The sequence below is a fragment of the Oncorhynchus mykiss genome, chromosome 18, assembly GCF_013265735.2.
Source record: "Oncorhynchus mykiss isolate Arlee chromosome 18, USDA_OmykA_1.1, whole genome shotgun sequence".
In the NCBI taxonomy this organism is placed as follows: Eukaryota; Metazoa; Chordata; class Actinopteri; order Salmoniformes; family Salmonidae; genus Oncorhynchus; species Oncorhynchus mykiss.
In genome coordinates this window covers 47800813-47827347 of record NC_048582.1, presented here as the reverse complement: position 1 = coordinate 47827347, position 26535 = coordinate 47800813, and the positions used below count along the sequence as shown (strand labels likewise).

Genomic DNA, 26535 nt, shown 5'->3' with positions numbered 1-26535 from the left:
GCCATGAGGTCAAAGGAATTGTCCGTAGAGCTCCGAGACAGGATTGTGTTGAGGCAAAGATCTGGGGAAGGGTACCAACATTTTTTTGCAGCATTGGAGGTCCCCAAGAACAGAGTGACCTCCATCATTCTTAAATGGAATATGTTTGGAATAATCAAGACTATTCTTAGAGCTGGCTGGCCGCCCGGCCGAACTGAACAATTGGGGGAGAAGGGCCTTGGTCAGGGAGGTCAACAAGAACCCGATGGTCACTCTGGCAGAGGTCCAGACATCCTCAGTGGAGATGGGAGAACCTTCCAGAAGGACAACCATCTCTGTAGCACTCCACCAATCAGGCCTTTATGGTAGAGTGGCCAGACGGAAGCCACTCCTGAGTAAAAGGCACATGACAGCCAGCTTTGAGTTTTCAAAAGACACCTAAAGAACTCTCAGACCGTGAGAAACAAGATTCTCTGGTCTGATGAAACCAAAATTGAACTCTTTGGCCTGAATGCCAAGCGTCACGTCTCGAGGAAACCTGGCAACATCCCTACGGTGAAATATGGTGGTGGCAGCATCATGCTGTCGGGATGTTTTTCAGCAGCAGGGACTGGGAGACTAGTCAGGATCAAGGGAAAGATCAACAGAGCAAAGTATAGAGATATCCTTGATGAAATCCTGCTCAAGAGGGCTCAGAACCTGACTGCGGTGAAGATTCACCTTCCATCAGGACGACTCTAACCACAGAGCCAAGACAACGCAGGACTGGTTTTGGGACAAGTCTCTGTATGTCCTTGAGTGGCCCAGCCAGAGTCCAGACTTAAACCCGATCAAACATCTCTGGAGAGACTTGAAAATAACTGTGCAGTGACGCTCCCCATCCAACCTAACAGAGCTTGAGAGGATCTGCAGAGAAGAAGGGGAGAAACACCCCAAATGCAGATGTGCCAAGCTTGTAGCGTAATACCCAAGAAGACTTGAGGCTGTAATTGAATACATTTTGGAATAAGGCAGTAACGTAACAAAATGTAGAAAAGGGTCTGAATAGTTGTAGAATGCACTGTGTCTACTCATTTGGTGGTTTCCCTTACCCTGTTGCCTATATTTAAAAACATCCCCAGTCCCATATTTTTGCAGCTTGTCATCAGTCACAAACAAGGATGACTAAATGATGAAACCAAGTGGCATTCTTTGGACCACTGTCCTTGACAACATCCTGTGTATTCTCTCTGCAGCCAGACATCCATTTGTCACAAACCAGAAATGCGCTACTCAAAAGCTCTGGCACCGTCACAGATTGTCTCTGGATAGCGGAAAACGATTTATGGTGAAACATTGAATCTGTCTTCTTCTGAGCAACAATAAAGAAGATTCCTAAATCTCACTGGGAGGAATATCAATTATGTGGTCAAAAAAATAAAAAAAATGGTGTGGTTTGGACCCCTCTTTACTGACAACTCTGTGAGTCTCACTAAATCAATGCTTATCCTGTCAGAACTCTGTTGTGGAGATCTGGGTGACCTCAGACTGCAAGTCTTGCTGGGCCCTCCTGGATTGAGAACCAGAACCACAAGGGATCTGGTCCATGCCTAGTCATACAGGCTTCCTTTCCTTCCCAGCTACAGTCGGAGTGCAGACTGACACGGGCTCCCTGTTGGCGTTCCGACCCCTGTTGAGGGAGTTGCGTTCCACGCGGGTCCGGCAGGGCAGGCAGAAGTCCCGGAAGCACCTCTTGAAGTTCTCGTCCAGGAAAGCGTAGAGAACAGGGTTGAGACTACTGTTCATGTAGCCCAGCGCAATGCAGAGGTGCCAACTGGCTTTCACGTAGGGGTTCCTGTTAATAATAAGCAATGATAAATGATGCATAATTCATTTTATTTTATGCCCTTTTTCCAAGTAATTTGACCTAATAAAATAAGCAAGATTAATTAAAAAGCAATACAAGCACACAGTAAAATTAACAAGAAAATAAATACCACAAAACATAAATTCTTACGTAGAGTTGATCTCCACCAGGGTCTTGATGATGATGAAGATGTGGATGGGTGTCCAGCAGATGATGAAGGCTGCGACGATCACGAGGACCATGCGGGTGATGCGGCGCATGTTGCGATCCTTCTCCTTAGAGCCGGAGAGCAGGCGGACGCTGCGCAGACGCAGTATCATCAGACCATAGCAGATGGTGATGACCATGACAGGGACGATGAAGGCAAAGATGAACACGCAGATCTTAGTGACCGTGTCCCAGTACCAGTCAGGGTCGGGGAACTTCAGCATGCACATAGTCTGACCTAGGAAGAGAGGGGTGAAGGGGTGGAGAGAGGGGTGAAGAGGCGGAGAGAGTGGTGAAAGGCGGAGAGAGGGGTTTTGACCAAAGATTTAACATACTGTAAATTTGCAGGATGAGGGACTTAATCCCCTTATTTAATGGGATTAAAAAACAGACAGTTCTAGAGAGGAGACTGTAGTAGGTTTATGTTTTAGAGATAATTTATATTTTGACCAAATATTTAATATACTGTACATTTTTGCAGTAAGAGGGATTTATCCCCTTATGGGATTAAAAAACAAAGAATTTAACAGACAAATTCCCAAAAACATGTTGAGTTTCAAATGATGAAAACTCCAACATGGGTGAGGCTATACAAGAAATCCTTTTGAAAGAAGTGTAAAAAAACGTGCAAGTTTAACAATGCTGTCTCACCACTGTCTGTCGTTTTGGTCACAGCCATGACCATGATGGGCACTCCGATGGCAGAGGACAGAACCCAGATCAGAACGTTGATGATCTTACCCTTGGCAGGCGTCCTGAACTCCAGGGCTCTCACTGGGTGACACAGGAAATTACGGTTCAATTGCAATATATATTACAGTGACTGCTGGCCTTTTTTAAATTTTATGTGGTGGATTATTGGTTCTAAGCACCCTTTCATTTATTTACGCGAGAGGATAGGAGTTGATCAGGATGAATTCCAAATGGCACCCTATTCTCTATTAAGTGCACTACTTTTAACCAGAGCCTCCCTAGGCTCTGGTTAAAAGTAGTGCACTATAAAGGGAATAGGGTCCCATGTGGAATGCTTCTCTCCCTTTACCTGGGTGGCACACAGCGATGTAGCGGTCCACAGACATCATGGTCAGGGTGAAGATGCTGGTGAACATGTTGTAGTAGTCAATGGCGATGACCACCTTACAGAGGACCTCTCCGAACGCCCAGGTCCCCATCAGGTACTTGGCGCTCTGGAAGGGCAGTGTGCTAGTGGCTAGGGCATCCGCTAGAGCCAGGTTAAAGATGTAGATGTTGGTGGATGTCTTCATCTTGGTGTATCTGTGGACAGAGGCAGATGAGTAAAGATAATTGATCTTTTGCTGTGTGTTGAACATGGGTGGAACAGCAAAACATGCTATTCTAATTGTTTTCAGGAAACATTTCTATTTCTATCTGAATGAGTGATTAGAGATTAAAGCATTAGTGAGCTACAAATTGCTCTAACCACATAATTCAGTGTATGGTTTTGGTAAAGCATTGACATGATCAGATCATGATCACTGTTTTAAGATGAACATTTTCTTGATAACATTTCCCACTATGGGTCTGTATTAGATCATAACTACTTCTGATTTTCTTTGGTTTATTCCTCTAAAATAAGCCAATTTAGAATTTCTGAAACTCCCTCAAAGATAAGTTTTCTTTAGTGTTTATTAATTAGACCTTCTCAAGAGCATGTGATCCTAACTGACCTAAAACAGTGATTGTTTACGAGGATTAAATGTCAGGAATTGTGAAAAACTGATTTTAAATGTATTTGGTTAAGGTGTATGTAAACTTCAGACTTCAACTGTATATTCTATCTTAACTGACTTTGTCTTCAAAACAGTATTCTGTTAGTCATTGCCCGTGGGTCTGTATGTAAAAGGCTGTAGAGGTACAGACTACATTAGTGTTGTCATTTGTTTGCCTAAAAGAGTACAGTGCTTGTCGAGTAGATATTTGCACTCCGCTGAACGGCTTTGTGGATAAATTAAGTCCATTTAGTCAATGGTCCAGATGTGTGTGTTCACCATAAAAGCTATTGCCTTTCAAAAGCCAAAATGACAACAAAATTAAACCAAACAACACTCAGAATGAAGTAAACAACATTTACTGGAATATGGAAATCAGGTCTGGGCGCTGGTCAGTAGTTGACAGTGACTGTAAGCTCCAAACCTAACTGTTCCCTGTTGCTCAGTAATAAATACATTGTAGCCTGTTAATTTTCCTCTCCTTGGTCGATAACATGTATAAACAGACACTTACAGCTCGTACTATATAAACACTACCAGCTAATTCCCTCTGGGGACTGGGGCTATAATGGAAGTCAGCAAAGAGACCTAGAGCCAGAATTGTGATGACCATCCCATGTTTAGGCATCCCATTTGCGTATTATACTAATGGTGGGTTAGGGGTGAGAAGGGGCAGGGCTGTCGAGTGCCTGCTGCTGAGAGCTGCTGGTCATTTGCTGTTTACTCTTCTGCTCCTATGGCTCCCACAGAAGTGTTAAACCTTACTGACTCTGCACTTGACCTGCTATTCCTTTTGGTCAAAATACATCTCATCAAGACACACAGACAAGCATGCCAATGTACACATAGACACACACATCGAATTACCAGACGACTGGAGGCTCTAGTCCTCGATCTCGATCAGGGGAGGGTTGCGATTTAATCACAATTGGTTTTGGAGTTGGAATTAGATAAATGTCCTCCTTTCTGTACTGAATTCTCCCTGTAGTTAAGGAACTAATCAATATGTAGTATGATAAGACACAGAGCTCTGAGCTCTCAGCTGGGGTGGATTTATCTTTCCTTGTGCTTCTCTTGCTCACAAAAGTCTCTTCGCTGTCCTTATTCTGCCTAATGTCATGGAGAGATGAACTGAGACGATCAAAATGGCCTATTGCATACATATCATCTCAGTTCCCCGAGACATAATAACATATTTCTATTGATCAGGTGGAGGGCGATCGATTGTATACGCATGACAGATGGCTGAAAGACGTGTCAATCATGGGATAAATCTGAATTATTATTAGCCAATGCCCGTCACGTGTTTGGGTCCTTCTCACAGGCATCTCAGCTCCAAAGTAGGCTACAAGTGAAGACAGACACACCGGGGACGCAACTGCATGTGTCCTTCTTACTGAATTCCGAGGTGCATATCTTAGAACTGTCTAAATGTACTTTTCGCCAGCCAACAAGATGAGTATGTCTGACGAACAGCAAAAACACTAGCCTACAGGTATGTCAATCTAAAATGCCCCATAGTACATTCAGTTTACCTAACCTATTGGTCAACTTGTCCTTCTGTGTGAGAAAAACATATTCCATACGTACTCCGGGACAGTTGTGGGATGCGATAGATCCCAAATTAATATAAACACCCGCATCAAAAAAACTTTTAGGCTAATGCAACAGAGAGGCTATTTCTTCACATTATAAGAGCATCAATACGCAAACAGCAGTAGGCTATACATCCGAGTCAGAGCCAGATTAAAACTGTTGCCTGGAGTTTCTGGTGCTCAGATGTGTTCTGAGGCACAATATAGCAGGATACAGACATTTTTATTGTTCTTGATGGGAGGTTTCTTTCTCCGTCTGTTAGAACCCTTTGATTCAGCATAACTTAATCTATGAATCTGTCTGTGCTCCCTAGCTCCACTGTCAGCAGTGTCTCATATTTATCATATTTATAAAACAACAGTGAATCAGAGGCCGTTGTTATACCCCTTGGATGGGTTTGCTATCTGCATATGTAGAATCATCATCGCCAGCCCTAAGCTGGCGTGATCGGGATTACACTCCTACACTACTCCCTCCACACACACACACGCACACATACACACACACCTCCCCTTCACCACCAAGTCCCTTCTGGTGTTAACTGTCTAAACCATGGCCTACTTCCATCTGCCTTGAGCCAATGTTACAGGAGCCAGGGCTTACACATGATGCACACACACATTCTTGCACACACGCACACTGAGACGGAGATGTGACGAGAGACACATCGAGTGGGTGGCCTCTGGGCTCTGTGGGTGGATGTTGATAAAGTGGCTAGAGAAGGAGAGAAGACGTGGGTGGGTGGTGGGGGAAGAGCCATGATGTCATATGCACGGTGTCACACAAACCGGAGCTGAAACACACCAGTACTGGCAGGATGGTAAAAGGATACGGTGTTCTGTACAGCACTGTACGGTACAGTCGGTTCAGGGAACTGGCTTGGATATTTTTACGGGGGTTGCAGCTGCCAACCCGAAGCATTTTCTCAGCAGGTTACAGCATCAAGGCAGGATTCATCACAACGTGCTATGTTGATGACAGCTGTGCATTAATCACAGAAAAGGAGGGAGAAGATGAGCTTTGATATTTGCCCACAGTGCCTACTCTGTTAATGCTATCCTTTTAACTGGTTCTGGACCTGTAGTAGTTAGCTAATGTCACAAGTTTATAGGGGTGTTTTTGTATGTCCATCCTCCCTGTTGGAAGCTTGAAAAAAAACTGTGGGATATTTGTTCCAACGTCGTATTACAGTTTTTCCCAACTGCTTTTACACGTTTTCAAAACTGTCTCCTTTTTTCAAAACTCTACACACAATTCCTAAAACTGCACACACAAAATGCAAAATGCCTCACATCTCCTTCAAAATGTAACACTGCATTCAAAATGCCATAAACACACGTCAGAAAGAATGGCAAACACTGCTTTCAAATGGCAAACACTGCTTTCATAATAGCACATTTTTGGATATACCATGTAAACACTGTTGTTCTAAATCTAAAGCTCTTTGGTCCTTCATAGGCTTATATCTACATTTCAATACAATGTTCCACGGTGAAAGTAATCTGCTGAGAGGGGTAACAAGTACACTGTAAACGCCAATTCAATGTAGAAACAGAAAATATTTATTAGGCCAAACATTACTGTTGTATACAATAGCATACAACAAAACCTTAAACATATGTAAACCAAAAGTATATTATTTAGAATACAGTAAAGAACACAATTGTGTGTGTGGGGTCCCGGGGGGGCAGTCACCAGTGCTAAGCTACGCTTCATCTCTTCTCCGGCCTCTTCTCCGGCCTGGGTCTGGCCACAATACTTTGTCCACATCACAAGATACGTTTTCTCTTGCCAAACATCGAGGGAAGTATCTCCTAGAATGGCGTATCCAACCTTGGACAGAGGCAACCTCTATGTCCCCACACGCGCGCGCGTGTGTTAGATTCACTGTTGCAGGGAACAGAGGGTCATTTAAAAAATGCCAGTCAGTGGCCTTGGTTCCAGGAGAAACGGGATGGAGATGGAACGTTTCCTTCTCTTGACGCTGGTGAATATTGATTACTGCCTTATTGATCACAGCTTCATCGGACCACAGGCATCATTTGTATGTTAGGCATGTACACCCAGAGTCATTGATCACACTCTGTCACCACTAGCTAATCACTCATCCCAATATTGACCTTGTTCGCTGGGCTCCAGTCCACAGTGTGTAACTTTCAGACAGTTTAAAAGGCAGCAAAACATGAAAATATATCTTACTGCTGTAACGGAAGTGGTATAGTGACACATTCTTGCTTGATAACTAACCAGATGAGTTGAGGAAGAGTTGTGTTTGCTTCATGACTTATTACTGAGGGTTTAGCTCAGAAGGCTAACAGAGTCGTGTGGTTCTATGGAGACGCAGACTCGAACCCGAGTTAGTCACACTGCTTGTAGACATCCACTGTGAGTACACACTCTGTTGTGAGGGTGTTTCAATCAGCCAGTTTACTACGAATTGGAGACATTAGCATTTAGACCTGGGGATTGTTGGGCCAAAATATGATCTGGTTGGTAGCCAAACAAATATACATTATGTATTTAGAAATATAGAAGGTAAACAATAGCTTTTTAGTAAGCAATCAAAAGAACACACTTCAAAAAATCAAATTGTAGCCATATAACACATAACACATTCTGGTTACCAGTAAAGACGTATTTAAAAGATTGAACAGTTGTGGCACAGAAACTGCAACCATCTTTCTATGTTCATGAGGCTAATAACTTGAATATGTTTCAAATAACTTGAATATAGGAAAGGTGTAACAATTTGTCTTTGCAGCAGGAAGTCTGATCTGTCATAATCTCTCCCCCACTGTTTTCTCCATACTCTGTGGCAGTGCCCTCTACCCCTCATCGCTTCCCACCGCCTCCCTGACCAAACACACACTACTCATCCCAGAGCTCTCGCTGTGTTCTTCAAGCTGACGGGACAGAAGTAGAACACACGCACTCTACCGAGTAAGAGAGGAGACATGCAGCAAGACACGGGAGCTGGTGTTAACTCACACCCATCCTAAAAAACACCCCAATAAAGTTTCCACTCCACTGGGTACAATATTTCAGGCTGGAATTGATCATCTTTGTGTGTTTGAGTAAACACTTCTCCAAAGAAAGGATTTCAACCTAATCAGAGCCATACGATGGCAGTTTATGGTGTATACCAGAGTTTGAAGGTAATCTTACTCAAACTTATGGGATGATTCTCCACAGTTTTGGAGTGAGCTTTCCCCCTGAGACAGCTCTACTAATTCCCTACGTAATGATAAACCAAGCACACCACCTACTGTAGTACCCCAGCTACACGACTCAAGCAAGACATTTTATCAACTGCACCCCCACACATTCGTAACATTAGCCATTACAGTTTTTAACAATTGCTAACAAGCGTTTACCTATACTTAAGATACTTTTTCTAAACTCTTAACACAGCAACACACCTACATCACACAATTAGCAAAATAGTTCATTTCTGCTCAAAACCACATTTTGTTCATTGAAGACCAACTCTACATTTCAAAATGCAAAAAAACATTCTATCAAAACACGCCAAACCCGACTCAATATCTAATCAATTCATGTTTTCTATCCAAGAGGAACATATAGTCAATTATAGCACAACGGCTTTCAAAATACTAACAGTTGATTACATTGCAAAAACTGCATTACTTTCATGTTTCAGTTCTGCCTGCATACAATAGACAATATGAAATCCATAGTTTTTCATAATTCAGTTTCTTTTTACTGTAAACCACTCCACATTTTTTGGTTGAGTGTCGAATGTTTGCATTTTTGGCAACATACTATCTAAAAGTGAATGAGTCATCTTTACTTTATAGAATGTACAGTAGAAAAAATAGTACGTGACAGATTTGCTGCAGTAAAAGCTTTATTAGCAACATGAAATTACTGCCAGTGATCAACAACACATCCAACATACATGACCTTTGGTTCAACAACACATCCAACATACATGACCTTTGGTTCAACAACACATCTAACATACATGACCTTTGGTTCAACAACACATCCAACAAACATGACCTTTGGTTCAACAACACATCCAACATACATGACCTTTGGTTCAACAACACATCCAACACACATGACCTTTGGTTCAACAACACATCCAACATACATGGCCTTTGGTTCAACAACACATCCAACATACATGTCCTTTGGTTCAACAACACATCCAACATACATGACCTTTGGTTCAACAACACATCCAACATACATGACCTTTGGTTCAACAACACATCCAGCATACATGACCTTTGGTTCAACAACACATCTAACATACATGACCTTTGGTTCAACAACACATCCAACATACATGGCCTTTGGTTCAACAACACATCCAACATACATGGCCTTTGGTTCAACAACACATCCAACATACATGACCTTTGGTTCAACAACACATCCAGCATACATGACCTTTGGTTCAACAACACATCCAACATACATGGCCTTTGGTTCAACAACACATCTAACATACATGACCTTTGGATCAACAACACATCCAACATACATGACCTTTGGATCAACAACACAACCAACATACATGACCTTTGGATCAACAACACATCCAACATACATGACCTTTGGTTCCAGAAGGGAAAAAACTCTAAAATGCCCCATCGTGTTCTAATCTATACCATCTTCAGCATTTGGCCACATGTTCTCATCCACATCACATCTTATGTTGTCTCTCGCTATGCACCTTGGATAGAAACGCTTGGCCTGCCTTTTCCACCCCTGGCAGTCTTCAGCTGAGATGTGTCAGCAGCCGGCATCCATATCCAGGAGGGACATTTGGTCATGTGACCGATGATCATACACTTTCCACCTCCAGGTAGAAAAAAATCCTCAATGGGTTTGAGGAAAGGTGAGTAGGGGGGGAGGAAAAGGGAAACCATTCTTAGATGGGCTACAAACCTGTTTGTGATTGCATGTGTATGGTGGAATGCTACATTGTCCCATACATTCACAAATGTCCTCATGTTCCCTGCCCACCTTTTCCCTTTCTGCTTCTGGCACCAGTTGTTGGTGGAGGTCATCTATGAACAAAAGCTTGTTGTAGGTTTCAATCTGACATTTCTGCAGGAACAAACCAGCACTCAAGATTGCAGCACACATTGTGATATTTGCTCCTCTCTGACCTGGCATATCAACGGGGACCCTTTTCCCGATGACATTTCTTCCCCGCCGACGTGCTTTTGCCAGGTTAGGGCTAGACGTTCCTCTACCGGGACAACTTCCGGTGAACTGGAGGGCGTGCAATTCAAATAATCATACAAATTATGGATATTAAACATTTAGGTAAATATAAGTGTCTTATATCGGTTGAAAGCTTAAATTCTTGTTCATTTAACTGCACTGTCCGATTTACAGTAGCCATTACAGCGAAAGCATGGCATGCGATTGTTTGAGGACGCCGCCCCACATCAAAATATTTTTCCACCCTCACAGTTTTTAAAATTCACAAATAGCTATTAAATATTCACTTACTTTTTGAAAATCTTCCTCTGATTTGTCATCCAAAGGATCCCAGCTATAACATGTAGTGTCATTTTGTTAGATAAAATCCTTCTTTATATCCCAAGAAGTCTGGTTAGTTGGCACCATTGATTTGAGTAATCCACTCGTTCAACAGGCAGAGAAAGGAATCCGAAAATCTACCCCTAAACTTTGTTTCAACAAGTCAAAATATGTTTCAAATATTCCTCAGATACCCTAAAATGTAATCAAACTATATAATTTCTTACGGAAAGAAGTATGTTCAATAGGAAACCGATTTTATCAGGTGCGTTCTTTCTTCATCGCTCGCACATACACACATTTCCAAGACTGTGTCCCTGTACTAAAACTGATATTTCTTATTCATTTTGGAAGTTACAAGCCTGAAACCTTGAACATAGACTGCTGACACCTGTGGGAGCCATAGGAAATGCATCCTGGGAGCTAGAATTCAGTATGCCCCTATACTTTCCATTGTAAGAGCATCAGCTGTCAAAAAAACTATTTGCGGTTGGTTTTTATTTGGATTTTCTCCTACCATATCTATTCTGTTATTGTTGTCTTTCCAATGGTACCAATTACATGCATATCCTGGTATCTGGGCCTGAGTAACAGGCAGTTTACTTTGGGCACGTCATTCAGACAGGAAGTGGAGAAAAAAGGGGCCTAGCCCTAAGAAGTTTTTAATTAAACCCTGCCTCGTCTACATAAATGATTTCATGTGAGTTTTGATTAGCCTCCAACTCCTTGACTCTCTGAAACGAATCAAACACAGTATGTGTAAATGCTTTTCAGTATGTCCTACTGTATGTACTGTAACCCATGTTTACATGTAGAGTAGCATAGTGTAAATCTCACTATAGAACAAGACATATTGGATAGACACCATACCTGGTACGTATTGGTGCCGGAGTTACTTGACCCACTCACTGTTCCTTTCAAAAGGAACTGTGTACAACTGTTTCATTCGAACTCTGTATTTGGTCAGAGTCCGAGCAATGGTAGTCAGGATGATGCTTTCACATTGTTGAATACCAGGTTGTCCTTTACAATTCTGGTCTGAATTTCTCTCAGTTTTACTGCATTGTCAGCAATGACCAATCCTACAATGGCATGCTCTTGGTCTTCACTGAGGAGCTTTCCTCTTCCTACGAGGGAGGAAGACGTTGCGTCCTTTAGAGGAACAAAAAACAACATATGTATTTGCATTGGGTCTGGTGGCCTACAGTTATAGTGGGAACATAGCAACAGTAATGATAGGAGAAGTCCTTGTGAAATGCATTACATACCTGTTGGTTTGTTGAAAATTATGGATAATGGAAGCCACGGTTGACCGTATGAGATTAGGCTGGACTCTTTCACCAGCATCTCTCAGCGATAGATCGTGGTTTATCACATGGTCCGTGGTGGTGGCTCTTACGTCATCAGTGACAACAGCTCTTACTCTCCTTTAAACACCACCACGCATTCTTACTCCTCTCCCCCTACCTCTCCTTCTCCCTTGTCCTGGTCCAACTACTCCTCTGCCTAGTCCAGCTACTCCTCTGCCTGGTCCAACTACTCCTCTCCCTGGTCCAGCTACTCCTCTCCCTGGTCCAACCACTCCTCTCCCTGGTCCAGCTACTCCTCTGCCTGGTCCAGCTACTCCTCTCCCTGGTCCAACTACTCCTCTCCCTGGTCCAGCTACTCCTCTGCCTGGTCCAGCTACTCCTCTCCCTGGTCCAACCACTCCTCTCCCTGGTCCAGCTACTCCTCTGCCTGGTCCAGCTACTCCTCTCCCTGGTCCAACTACTCCTCTCCCTGGTTCAGCTACTCCTCTGCCTGGTCCAGCTACTCCTCTCCCTGGTCCAACTACTCCTCTCCCTGGTTCAGCTACTCCTCTCCCTGGTCCAGCTACTCCTCTCCCTGGTCCAACTACTCCTCTCCCTGGTTCAGCTACTCCTCTGCCTGGTCCAGCTACTCCTCTCCCTGGTCCAACTACTCCTCTCCCTGGTTCAGCTACTCCTCTCCCTGGTCCAGCTACTCCTCTCCCTGGTCCAACTACTCCTCTCCCTGGTTCAGCTACTCCTCTCCCTGGTCCAGCTACTCCTCTCCCTGGTCCAACTACCCCTCTCCCTGGTCCAACTACTCCTCTTCCTGGTCCAACTACTCCTGTAATAATGACAATTACAACAATACCTAATGAACACTTTTATTTTAACTTAATATAATACATCAATAAAATCAATTTAGTCTCAAATAAATAATGAAACATGTTCAATTTGGTTTAAATAATGCAAAAACAAAGTGTTGGAGAAAAAAGTAAAAGTGCAATATTTGTCATGTAAAAAAGCTAATGTTTCAGTTCCTTGCTCAGAACATGAGAACATATGGAAGCTGGTGGTTCCTTTTAACATGAGTCTTCAATATTCCCAGGTAAGAAGTTTTAGGTTGCAGTTATTATAGTATTTATAGGACTATTTCTCTCTATACCATTTGTATTTCATATACCTTTGACTATTGGATGTTCTTATAGGCACTATAGTATTGCCAGCCTAATCTCTGGAGTTGACAGACTTGAAGTCATGAACAGCGCAATGCTTGAAGCACAGCGAAGAGCTGCTGGCAAATGCAGGAATGCTGAGTGAAATGCAGGAGTGCTGTTTGAATGAATGCTTACGAGCCTGCTGCTGCCTACCACCGCTCAGTCAGACTGCTCTGTCAAATATCAAATCATAGACTTAATTATAATATAATAACACACAGAAATACGAGCCTTAGGTCATTAATATGGTAAAAACTACAATTTCAAAAACAAAATGTTTATTCTTTCAGTGAAATAAGGAAATGTTCCGTATTTTATATAACGGGTGGCATCCCTAAGTCTAAATATTGCTGTTACATTGCACAACCTTCAATGTTATGTCATAATTATGTACAATTACGGTCTTTGTTAGGAAGAAATGGTCTTCACACAGTTCGCAACGAGCTAGGCGGCCCAAACTGCTGCATATACCCTGACTCTGCTTGCACTGAATGCAAGAGAATCGACACAATTTCCTTAGTTAAAAGAAAGTCATGTTAGCAGGCAATATTAACTAAATATGCAGGTTTAAAATATATACTTGTGTATTGATTTTAAGAAAGGCATTGATGTTTATGGTTAGGTACACATTGGTGCGACGGCAGTGCTTTTTTCGTGAATGTGCTTGTTAAATCATCACCCGGTTGGCGAAGTAAGCTGTGATTCGATGATAAATTAACAGGCACCGCATCGATTATATGCAACGCAGGACAAGCTAGATAAACGAGTAATATCCTCAATCATGTGTAGTTAACTAGTGATTATGTTAAGATTGATTGTTTTAATAAGATAAGATAAGATAAGATAAGTTTAATGCTAGCTAGCAACTTACCTTGGCTCCTTGCTGCACTCGGGTAACAGGTAGTCAGCCTGCCACACAGTCTCCTCGTGGAGTGCAATGTAATCGGCGTCCAAAAATGCTGATTACCGATTGTTATGAAAACTTGAAATCGGCCCTAATTAATTGGCCATTTCGATTAATCGGTCGACCTCTACTTTATACTATATTTACAGTTTTTTTCGATTGCTAAACGACAGTGGACACAACTGGAGTCACATGTGCAAAACTCTAACTACAGTCTGCACAGCAGCAGTTCATGTGGACCAAACACTAGTTCGTTTTTCATTGCTTGAACACAGTTTTCAAAACTCTACACACTTATCCCATGACTTTAACCACAACCTGCACAACACTGTGGATTTACAGCACTTTGTTCAAATGCTAACACACTGCTGTCAAAACTGTGAACCACACATTCAAAACGGAATAGATTTCAGCCTTGTACCTTTCAAACACTGCTGATTGCAATTTCAGCTGAAAGGCTAAGCAGGTGTCTTGTTTTAGACTTGTTAGTGAACACACACACATATTACAGTATATATAGGTAGAGCTCAGAAAGACTCATTTTGGAAATGGAACAAGGAAGATGGGTTTGTGGAGGGAGAAGGGTGGCAGGGAGAGGGCGGATGCGTGGAGGAAGACAAAGAAGACAAAGAGCTGTTATTTCAGATGAAATAAGGGCTACACTTATAGACCATGTCGTGAACCATGGTCTCTCATTGAGAGAGACAGGGTTGAGGGTGCAACCCAATCTGCAAAGATCCACAGTGGCATCTGTAATGCGAATTTTCCATCATGCAAACAGGTGAGAGTTACATCCTTACAGTAAATGAAAACATTACAGGAATCTATTTTGTATTGCAATTATAGAATATTTACACAGATATATATTACAGTAAGTTTGACTGTAAAATATATTTTTACAACAGGACCCAAAGGCTGCCCCCAACAGGGGGAAGAGGGAAAATATTTTCAGATGGGCAGGAAAATGCTATTGTTGACATGGTTGTTGTCAACAATGCAATAAAACTGCGGGAGATTCAAGATAGAGTGCTGGCTGATAATGATATATTTGAAAATGTTAATTCTGTCAGGACAACAACTATTGCTCGAGTCCTAAAGAAACACCAAGTTACAATGAAACAGTTATACACTGTACCGTTCGAGAGAAACAGTGAACGGGTAAAAGAGCAAAGATACCAATATGTCCAGGTAAGACGTCTGAGGTTACGTACACAGCTATACAAAATATTTACAGTAAAAAAAAACACTAGCATTTCTACAGTAAAACTGTGCACTTACTGTTTTTCAGAGAGTAATGGAGGTGGAAGCACTGGAAAGACCACATTCATTTGTATTTATCGATGAAGCTGAATTTAACCTTGCCAAAACACGGCGCAGAGGAAGGAATGTTATAGGTCAAAGGGCCACTGTGGAGGTTCCAGGCCAAAGGGGGGGAAATATCACCATGTGTGCTGCAATGGCCAATGATGGTTTGCTTCTTAACACACCACTCATTGGCCCATACAACACAGAAAGGCTTATAGCTTTCCTAGAACAGCTCTATGATCAGCTAGAGCCAGCAGAACAGGGGGAGCCAGTAAGAAACCCCCCCAAAAGGTTTTTGTCATAGTTTGCGATAACGTTGCTTTTCACCACTCTGCAGCTGTCACAGATTGGTTTGCAGCACATCACAGATTTATGGTTTTGTACCTTCCTGCATATTCACCCTTCCTCAACCCAATAGAGGAGTTTTTCTCTGCCTGGAGGTGGAAAGTGTTTGGTCACCACCCACATGACCAAATGTCTCTTTTGGAAGCCATGCGTGCCGGATGTGAGGACACGAGTCCAGAGGACTGACAGGGATGGATAAGGCACTCCAGAAGGTTCTTCCCCAGGTGCATGGCAAGAGAAAACATTAGATGTGATGTTGAAGAAAACCTGTGGTCTGATGCTAGAGAGAGGCAGGATTAGCCCCTCAATTATTTGTTCGAATTACAGTATGTACTTTTAGTTTCAACCTTTTTTTTCTCATTACTGTAATTCCGTAAATTACTACAGACTATTGAAGCAAACTGCTAATTTTCATTTACCTTAAAGAATTGTTATGTTCTAAAAATTGTAATAAATCATGTGAAAGAATGTCACTCTTTTCTTTGAAGAAAATATTACTTTGTATGAAGTCACTGAAATTGTTCAAACTGTAAAGATGAAAAGTTTGTATTTTCTGTATTGGTGTTTGATGCTAGTGTTTTTACTCTCAGTGTGTTCTGAGTGACAGTGTGTGTTATCTCAGTGAGGGTTGTGCATAGTGTTTGGCTGCACTGAGCGTGTTTTGAGCCATGTGTTAAGAGTTGTGTTGCTTGGAATGAGTTTTGCAGGTGATGTGAACTGTTTAGCTCAGGTGACTGTTGGTAGTGCAGACTGTAGTTAGAGTTTTGCACATGTGACTCCAGTTGTGCCCACTGTCGTTTAGCAATCGAAAAAAACTGTAAGGTTTTGAATATTAGGTCTTCATTTCAGGCATGCTGTGTGCAAGCATTTGTAAATAACAAAATAAACATCCATAACTTAGGTATTGGGTAAGCTTGTATGTAAAGAAAATGTAAGCATTTTAGAAATGTGTTAATTGATTGCATATTCCCCTTAATTTTTAAAATAAAAAAATAAATAGAATTGACAGCATATTCTGTGAAAACACCATGAATTGTGTTAATGGTATGGTCCACAACAGACGGCTAATTGTGTTTAGCGTTTAGAAAATGTGACTACAGATTGGACAAAAGGATGTTAGTGATTGTAAAAAGTTGTAAGATGTAAGTCATAGCATTGTACATTGGGTACAATCATCTCTACACTCATACTGCTTCTGTGTGTGTGTGTGTGTGTGTGTGTGTGTGTGTGTGTGTGTGTGTGTGTGTGTGAGTGAGTGTGTGTGTGTGTGTGTGTGTGTGTGTGTGTGTGTGTGTGTGTGTGTGTGTGTGTGTGTGTGTGTGTGTGTGTGTGTGTGTGTGTGTGTGTGTGTGTGTGTGACTTGGATGGCTGACTGTCAGGTAAGGAGGAGTGCTGCAGACCTGGGCTGTGTTACAGTTGAATGATCCACAGCAGTGGTGGTGTCAGCTCCAGCTCTCAGCTCTCCCGTCAGTCCCCTTAGTCAGTAATCACAGAGGACTTCTTCAGCTCTGTTCCAATATCAACACTAGAATACCTCTCAGAATGAGGTAATGTATTGGGCATGCATTATAAGTGATGCTAGCGTGGATACTAGAAAATAACATTCACAGCCACACCAGTTAGCTCTCAATCTGGAGCAGGCTACACCTGGGTTCAAATAGTATTGGTTTTCTTTCAAATACTTTGAGTGTGTGATTTAGCCTACCTGGAAAGCCAGATGGATACAGTCAACAGCTCTCTAGAACGGAGGGAGGGGATATACTGTACACTCATAAAAAGCTGAATTACTCACTATGCTGTGCTTTTAAAACTGATATTCAATGTCAATCACGATTCACAGTGAATGAACATTAGCAACTCACTGTGGTGGCTAACGCACTCGTTTTACTCCACTAGTCAATGTTTTTTTTCCTGTGTTCCAGACAATTAGAACGCATCGAACCCAACTCGACGTCACAGCTTTCTCCACACTCCTCCTATCCATTTTAAATGTGTGTAGTTCAGTCCTTGATCTGTTCTTGTCAAATGATGTTATGTATTATGTCATGTTTATATTTTTGTGTGGACCCCAAGAAGAGTAGCTGCTGCTTCAGTAACAGCTGATGGGGATCCTAATAAAAGACTAAATTTGTCTGTTTCTCTCTCTCTCTCTCTCTCTCTCTCCCACTTTCTCTCTCTCTCTCTCTCTCTCTCTCTCTCTCTCTCTCTCTGTCTCTCACTGTTTATCTCGCCGTCTGTCTGTCTCTGTTTTTTGCTATCTTCCTCGTTCTATCTCTCCCTTTAATCTTTCTCTCTCTTTTTTTCTCTGTCTCCTTAAATTTTGGGGTGGTTGTCATGGTAACGTAGTCCATGTGCAAAAAGAAGAAGAAGAAGAATGCAGAATGCAGAAGGCATTAAAGTGGTTGTGGCTAGATGGTATGTTGTGCTTGTTTATAGCGGGTTATTTCATAGGGAACTGTTGGAGGCAGTATCATATTGTTACATTGCCAACACTTTGAGAATAAAGACGGAATGTATTGGGCATGCATTATAAACATGGCGTCCGTTCTAAAACCTGGCCGAACTCTCTTAAAAATAAATGGCTCTGGGAGAAACCAACAAATGTCCTTTGTCATGAAAACCCCTTTTATTATCTCACAGTAGACAGCAGAAGAGGCCAATAGATGTATATTTTTCCTGACAACCAGAGAGAAAGGTTCGTACTGTTGGTAGCCTACTGGCTCTTACCGTCAAGCTCCATTGAACTATAATATATTACAGAATTGGGGTCAATTCTGCAGATTGCTCTTTATTTCCAATTCAATTCATGAATTTGAATTGAATTTGAGTTGGATACACTCAACAGGCCGCAGAATTTTAATAGAATTTGAATGAAAGGAAGTGGAATTGAATTCAAAGAAATTCATTGAAATTCAAATGGCTTACTTATTCTGCACATCACCATAAAACATTTAAAAAATCATATTGTGAATTGTATCACCGTTTTTTGGCTCTCCTGCTGTTGTTATCATCAATTGAACATTGAAAATCATTCCAGGATCAGGATCAATGGCCTTCTGGAAGGCCTTGAAAGGGACAGCTATCATGCGGACCGGGACGGCCGCTGCTCTTCTGGGCCTAACACAAACTGTCAGAATACAGAAAGCCACAGAATAAATGGGCACAGGCTGGTGTATGTAGCAGCGGAAGGGGGAATTACAGCAGCCATTTAAAGATGAGCTCCCAACCAGAAAGGTTCAGCTCTCCACCCTGCAAGACACTGAAGAGTTTGATGTCCTCGTCATAAGGGGACAGGCCGCGAGCTCCGGATGTGTTGTCACACGTAACCTTAAGACTGCCCTGGTGGAGAGGAATGGTTTCTCATCGGGGACCAGCAGCCGGAGCACCAAGCTCAGCCACGGAAGAGTATACTACCTCCAAAAGGCCATTATTACATTAGATTATGCAATACATGATGGTGAAAGATGCTCTCCATGAGCGCTCCAACCTGCTAGACATCGCCGCTCATCGCCCCACTACCCATTATGTTCCATGTTTACAAATGGTGGCAGCTGCCATACTACTGAGCTAGTATAAAGATGTAAGACCTGGTGACTGGAGGCCAGTGTCTGAAGAGTAGCTCTGTCCTCAGTAAGAACAAGGCCCTGGAACTCTTCCCCGTGCTGAAGAAAGACAAGCTGGTGGGAGCCATCGTCTACTATGATGGACAGCATAACAATGCAGATTGCCCTGACAACAGCCAGACACACTGCTGCAATCGCTAACTACAGTACACAGAGGTGGTCCACCTGCTGAAGAAGACAAGTGCTGAGATGGGCAAGGAGAAGATCTGTGGGGCACGCTGCAGGGACGTTATCACAGGAAATGTATTTGACGTCAGAGCCAAATGTGTCATCAACTCCACGGGACTGTTCACTGACTCTCGAAGGAAAATGGATGACGGGAAGAACGCTAAAATCTGTCAGCCCAGTGCTGGGGTTCACATAGTCATCCCTGGTTATTACAGTCCTGACATGATGGGTCTCCTGGACCCGGCAACCAGCGATGGCCGTGTCATGTTCTTCCTGCCCTGGGAGATGATGACCATCACGGACGACGGGCCCTCTGACGTCACTGCCTACACCATCCCCAGAGAGGAAGACATCAGCTTAATTCTGAACGAAGTCTGCAACTATTGTACCTCAGCCCTGATATAGAAAGGAGATGAGAGGAGAGGAAACGTCCTGGCAGTGTAGGTTGGTATCCATCCTCTGGTCACTGAGCCCAACTCTAAAGACACTCAGTCCATCTGCAGGATCCACAGTGGCCTGGTCACCATTGCAGGAGGGTAGGGCTGCCGTCTTATTGGCCCTCAATCAATCATGCAATTTTTTTTTGCGTTGTTCGTAACTTGTTTTGTACATAATGTTGCTGCTACCATCTCCTGTGACGAAAATAACTCCTAAACATCAGAACAGGGATTGCTCACCTCAAACTGAACAAGAGTTTTTCCTCAATGAGTCGGACGCGAGAGATATACTTTTGACATCCGACCAGGCCCTGGTCCACGTGACTCGCTGGAGAAGGAAACGGCGATTCTGAGGCAAAAGATCAGGGTGCCTTGTGAGGACCAGGCGACGAGTGGCTAACCTGCCCTTGCCCTCCGTTCTGCTAGCTAACGTTCAATCGCTAGAAAATAAATGGGACGAACTGAAAGCAGGTATATCCTACCAACGGGACATTAAAAACTGTTTTTATGCTTCACGAGTCGTGAATGAACGACAACATTAAGAACATAGAGTTGGCGGGTTATACACTCTATCAGCAAGACAGAACAGCAGCCTCTGGTAAGACACGGGGCGGGGGCCATTGCATTTATGTAAACAACAGTTGGTGCACGATATTTAAGGAAGTCTCAAAGATTTGCTTGCCTGAGGTGAAGTATCTTATGATAAGCTGCAGACCTCACTATTTACTCAAATAGTTTTCATCTGTTTTTTCCCGTAGCTGTCTATATACCACCACAGAGCGAGGATGGAGCTAAAACCGCAATAAATGAGCTGTATTCCGCCATAAGCAAACAGGAAAATGCTCATCCAGAGACGGCGCTCCTAGTGGCCGGTGACTTTAATGCAGGGAAAATGAAATCAGGTTTACCGAATTTCTTTCAATATGTTAAACGTGCAACCAGAGGTAAAATAATTCTAGACCACCTTTACTCCACACACAGAGATGCATACAAAGCTCTCCCTCGCCCTCCATTTGGCAAATCTGACCATAAATCTGACCATGTCCTCCTGATTCGTGGTACAAGCAAAAATTAAAGCAGGAAGCACCAGTGACTAGGTCTATAAAAAGTGTTCAGATGAAACAGATGCTAAACTATAGGACTGTTTTGCTAGCACAGACTGGAACATGTTCCAGGATTCTTCCGATGAGATTCAGGAGTACACCACATCTGGCTTTATCAATAAGTGCATCGATGACGTCGTCCCCACAGTGACTGTACGTACATACCCCAAACAGAAGCCATGTATTACAGGCAACATTCACACTGAGCTAAAGGCTAGAGCTGCTAAATAAAGTTAGAAATCTATATTATTCAATTATTGCACCCTCACTGCTTGCGCGCGCCAACGAGCGTCTGCATTGCCAAGGGCTAAAACAGAAGTCAGTTCTATTTTTTATGTAGATTGTGCGGCAAGTCTTGCCTCTCCCATCTCCTCATTGGTTTAAAGAAGCAGGTACCCACGTGCCATCTCTTTATTGGTTATACCCACGTGGGTGACTGAAAGACGAACGAGCTCAGTGGCGGTAATGCACCTAATTTATGAAAGTTGCCAATCGCAATATAAAGTCAAGAGAAGAAAAAGCCTAGAGAAGAGAGATGACTAGAAACTATTTGGTTGACCGTTTTATGTGTGGATTAATTGTCGGAGTAGAGGACCTTGTAAATTTCAGATAAAAAACAACTCAATGTTTATATCCCAGGACAAATTAGCTAGCAACACCTAGCTAGCTAAATTGCCATAAATGTTTAATGCTTTTCGACCTGTCCCCAAATTAATGTAATTGGTTCAGAGTTTTGATATTTTAACCTGCGTGTTGTGATCGCGTTTGGTATGGGGAGACAAAATACATTTATGCACGATGGCGCACAATGGCGCACGATGGAGCACGATGGCGCACGATTGCACACGCACGCAGCCGGTTTGGTTTCTGTGTAAATTTTAAATGGAAAATCATGTAAGATTACAATACCATTTAGCATAAGGTGTCCCATCTGCTCTTACAATGCCCTCTACTGCTAATTCTGTGTCTCCTTGACCTGCTGCCACAGTACTCTCTCTCAGTGTGTGTGTGTGATTGTACGGGCGGAGACAGGTGTGCTGGAGTCAGAGCAGATCCCCACCAGCTGTAACCTGTTCCATAATCAAGACCTCGACAAATACTCAGCCCTGCCACTTCCACGCTGCCAGATCGTAATCTCTGCTCAGTCAGTCTATGCTTCTATTCATTTGTTACTGTTAGAGCCTGTTGTGCCTGTTTTCTTTGCCTGGCGCTGTTTTCCTCTCCACTACAGTTCCGCCCGCTCTGACTGTGGTCCCTCTCCACAGTTCCACGTCTCGTCATCCTCTCCTGGATTCCCCACTCTACTACTCCCTTGGATTCCCCTCCGGACCTGCTTACCCTGTCTAAACCCCTCTCGCTACAGCCTCAGCCTCCGCATATGGTTCCTTGCAACCCACCCGAGCTTCCCCTGGCCTGCACTCCATCTTCCCCCTGTGTTTCAATAAATACCTTGGTTACTTCATCTCAGTTTCCTAATCTGAGTCTGCTCTTGGGTTCCCCTGTTTCACTCCGCATAACATAAGGTTGAACATTTTCATTTTCAAAACTCATTCTCGTAAAATAATTGTAAATAATTATAGTGGTCTGGAAATATTCTACAATTGTGTTGTGGGTTGTCTATAATTATCCATTATTCCCTTAATGTTCAAAATGTTAGAAAGAAAGAAAAATGCCAGAATGCATTAGGTTAAACACTGCAGTATGGAAGGGAAGAATCTAACATCTCACGGCAAAGAAAAATACTGCTTGACATCGTTGAGTTATCATCTAATTAATATTTGAAATGGTATGTCTATTCTTTGCTTTAATAAGTGGCATAACCTTTTGATAAAATCTTTTTTAAATGAACGAGACTCATGTTTCACATCTTAGTTGAATTTGTTTTAATTGGTTTTAATCCAATTATACTTCCTTCAATTCAAATTCTGCTTCCTGTGGGATTTAGCCAATTCAATTCAAATTCTGCTTCCTGTGGGATTTAGCCAATTCAATTCAAATTCATTGTTGGAATTAAATGAAATAAAACAAATCCGAATTGACCACAACCCTAAAGCTATTAGTGGATTCAGAGCTACTAGACTGGTCACTGTTCTATAATGTCTGACTGCAGTGGGCAATAAAGAGGAAGTCCAGTTTACTAGACTTGACACTCACTGTCTTATAATGCCAGACAGTTTAGTAGACTAATAGGGTTCAGTTTAGTACACTGTGAGGGTTTAGTCCCCAAAGTTTGGCCATAGCCTGCCATGTCGTTAAACATGTCAGAGGGAGTCGCCTGTGGTGCAGTGGTTCAAGCAGTTTAGTTATGTGGGCATAATTATTCTCCTTAAACCCTGTCTACGATACTGGTTCCCAATTGGGAATCAACCCTCCCACGTGCAGCTGGAACGGTGGCGCATGGAACGCAAAAATATTCTTAAAAATATTTAACCTCCACACATTAACAAGTCCAATAGCTCAAATGAAAGATAAACATCTTGTTCATTTAGCCAGCAAGTCAGATTTCTAAAATGTTTTACGGCGAAAACATAGCACATATATATGTAAAACCACCACCAGACACAGCTCATTTCAATAGCCAAAACATGCAATCAACAAACGCAGGATTAAAAAATAAATCGCTCACTAACCTTTTGAAAATCTTCATCAGATGACAGTAATATGACATATTACACAGTACATATTTTTTTTTTTCAATAATATGCCATTTATATCCATAAATGTCCATTTACAGTGAGTTCACCTTCAGAAATTACTCAAAAACGCCCGCAGGAAATCTATGTAGCGCGGCAAGATAACGTAAAATAGACATCATAAACTTTGACTAAATATACATGTTCTACATATAGTTAGAAAGATACACTGCTTCTTTATGCAACCGCTGTGTTAGATTTATTTTTAACGTTACAGAAATCGCACACTATTCCATATTGTGAGACAGCGCTCAGTTCCAAGCTACATTTCCACGTAATGTTGGAGTCAACAGAAACACAGATTTAAGCATAAATATTCCCTTACCTTCGATGGTCTTCGTTCAGAATGTTCTGGAAGGCTTCATACTTACCCAATACATCGTTTGGTTTCAAGTCTTGCGTCTTTGTATTAGCTACTGCTAATAACATCAGCTGAAATGCACCCAAAACGTCCTCTGGTCCGGATAAGTTGCGCATCAAAACTTCAAAATTACACATTATATGTCGACTAAACAGGTCAAACTAAGTGCAGAAGCAAGCTTTATGATGTTTTAGACGTGCAAAACAAACTTCAATTCAATCGCCCATCGTCTGCCCTTCTCTTCAGTGCTGGAAACAAAGGAATGACTGTGACCAATTCGCGCCCATACGCACAGCCTATTCTCTCGTGGCACGCACTAATTTCACTCCCATAGGGTCAATTCTCGCGCGATTTGAACGGTTTGAAGCTCTAATGAAAGAGGACATCTAGCGGAAGAGATAGAAAGTGTCCCCAGAATCATAGCTGGTTGGGAGGGGTGGGGGCATGACGTCAAAGTTGCTCCAACTTTCATGGCCACAGAAACTAGTTTGGAAGAATGCCTGCCCTGTGAGTTCTGCTATACTTACAGACATAATTCCAACGGTTTTAGAATCTTTAGAGTGTTTTCTATCCAATAATAATTTTTATTTGCATATATTAACAATTTTTGAAAGATTTTTTTTCCAGTTTACTAGGGGTACCCAATCTCTCCAAAGGGGGCGTATATCTGCCATATCCTCAACAGGTTAAGGGTACACTCAGCATGGTAAGGTCATCGTAAACAGTAACCACATCACTGACATCAATGCTATTTAAATTAAGGGAGGGTGCAGATCGGGAATAGCCAATAATAATGGCAGTAATTGCAATTTGAATCATGTTGATCTTAATGTCTGTAAAGTTGGAGCATTTAAAATAAAATATGTTTTAAAGCTAGCCCAATTTGAGGAGTATTTTAAGTATAATCCTTTCACTTCAAACTAAATCAAACGAAAGAAAGCCGTCATATTTACCAGCTAGAGATGGAGGTAAAAGAGACTCCCTGCTTGACCTGGCCCAGCTCTCCAGCCATATGCTGTGTGTGTGTGTGTGTGTGTGTGTGTGTGTGCGCGCCCCTGCGCGCGCGTGCACTTTGGAATCGGCCTGAACTGAGGACGACTGCATGTGAAATATAAAAGCGAGTCCGAAGCATGCACGTAGGCTAGTAGACGCGCACACACACACAAAAGCACACACACTCCACCAGACTCCATATCTTTCCTCTGGTTCTCAAGCGCGAGTAAACATTGATTCACTGTTTAACCAGCAGAAATGTATCATCGTTGAACGAAAGCAAAGTATATATTTTTTTGCCAAACAATGTATAATACAGTGTAGCAACGTCAAGTCACCGAAGATTGATTTTCTGTGCTTACATTTGACAAATCATCGTTATGCTTAGCTAACATGGTGAGGCACACATAAAATATTGTACTATAAAAAAAACAGAATTTCCATACGAAATAAACGATTCATTTATATCCTAAAAGTTTTTGGGAGAAAAGTACTTTTTCTATCACGCATTTCCCCAAAAGGATATGCATTCACACATTTTCATACGGACAATAATAGGCATACAATATCAAAAGTAAGTTGTCACCAATGATAATAGGCTAAGTAGAGTTCCAGTAGAAAGCCCTTACCTCACCACACCGTACATCACAAGGACATTCCCGAGCAATCCCACAACGCAGATAACGGAGTAGAGCGCCGTGATGGAGGTCGCTACTATAATATTGGAGGCGATCTGAACCGGGAGCTGATGGGTGTAGTTTCCTCCGTTGGGCTCGAACCCCATCTCGTTGTCCGGGTAGGTGACATTGGATGGAATCACCGAGTACAACTCGAAATCAGCCGGTTCAGCACCGGGGGCAGTGGATGGCTCCATGGTTATACTATTGTCGCCCGCGTCTGTGACTGTCTCTGTTCTCTGGTTCGTGGTGCTGAAAACTTCACCAAGCACTACTGGTCGGCTAGGAGGGCACGACTTGCGCTTTTGTTTCGCCTACTCGGCGTTTTATTGGTTGGAAGGTGTGTACTTATCCTTACGCGCCAAAGGGCGAGTTTGTCGGTTAGTCTGTCTCACCAATCGGTCGATCCTGATTAACAGAATGATGACAGACTTTACCACCCAAAAAATAAGAAAGCAAAAGTGTTTTCACTACTGCTTAGATTTCACAGAAAATGATGATCCAATAACTGTTCCTTCATGTGTCCAGTTGAAAGAGAGGAG

The 26535-nt window shown here is 42.4% G+C and overlaps 1 protein-coding gene and 1 pseudogene across 1 annotated transcript; one reads left to right on the top strand and one right to left on the bottom strand.

Annotated features, from left to right (window-relative positions):
* Window positions 1-542: 542 nt before the first annotated feature.
* On the bottom strand, window positions 543-26535 carry LOC110496400 (delta-type opioid receptor-like). The gene is made up of 5 exons (XM_021572277.2): window positions 25946-26535; window positions 3075-3307; window positions 2684-2806; window positions 1976-2270; window positions 543-1813 (listed from the first exon to the last, which is right to left on the bottom strand). The coding sequence occupies exons 1-5, from the start codon at window positions 26188-26190 to the stop codon at window positions 1573-1575; spliced, it is 1137 nt and encodes a 378-aa protein (XP_021427952.2). The 5' UTR covers window positions 26191-26535; the 3' UTR covers window positions 543-1572.
* Window positions 18987-20269, top strand: LOC110496399 (annotated as a pseudogene).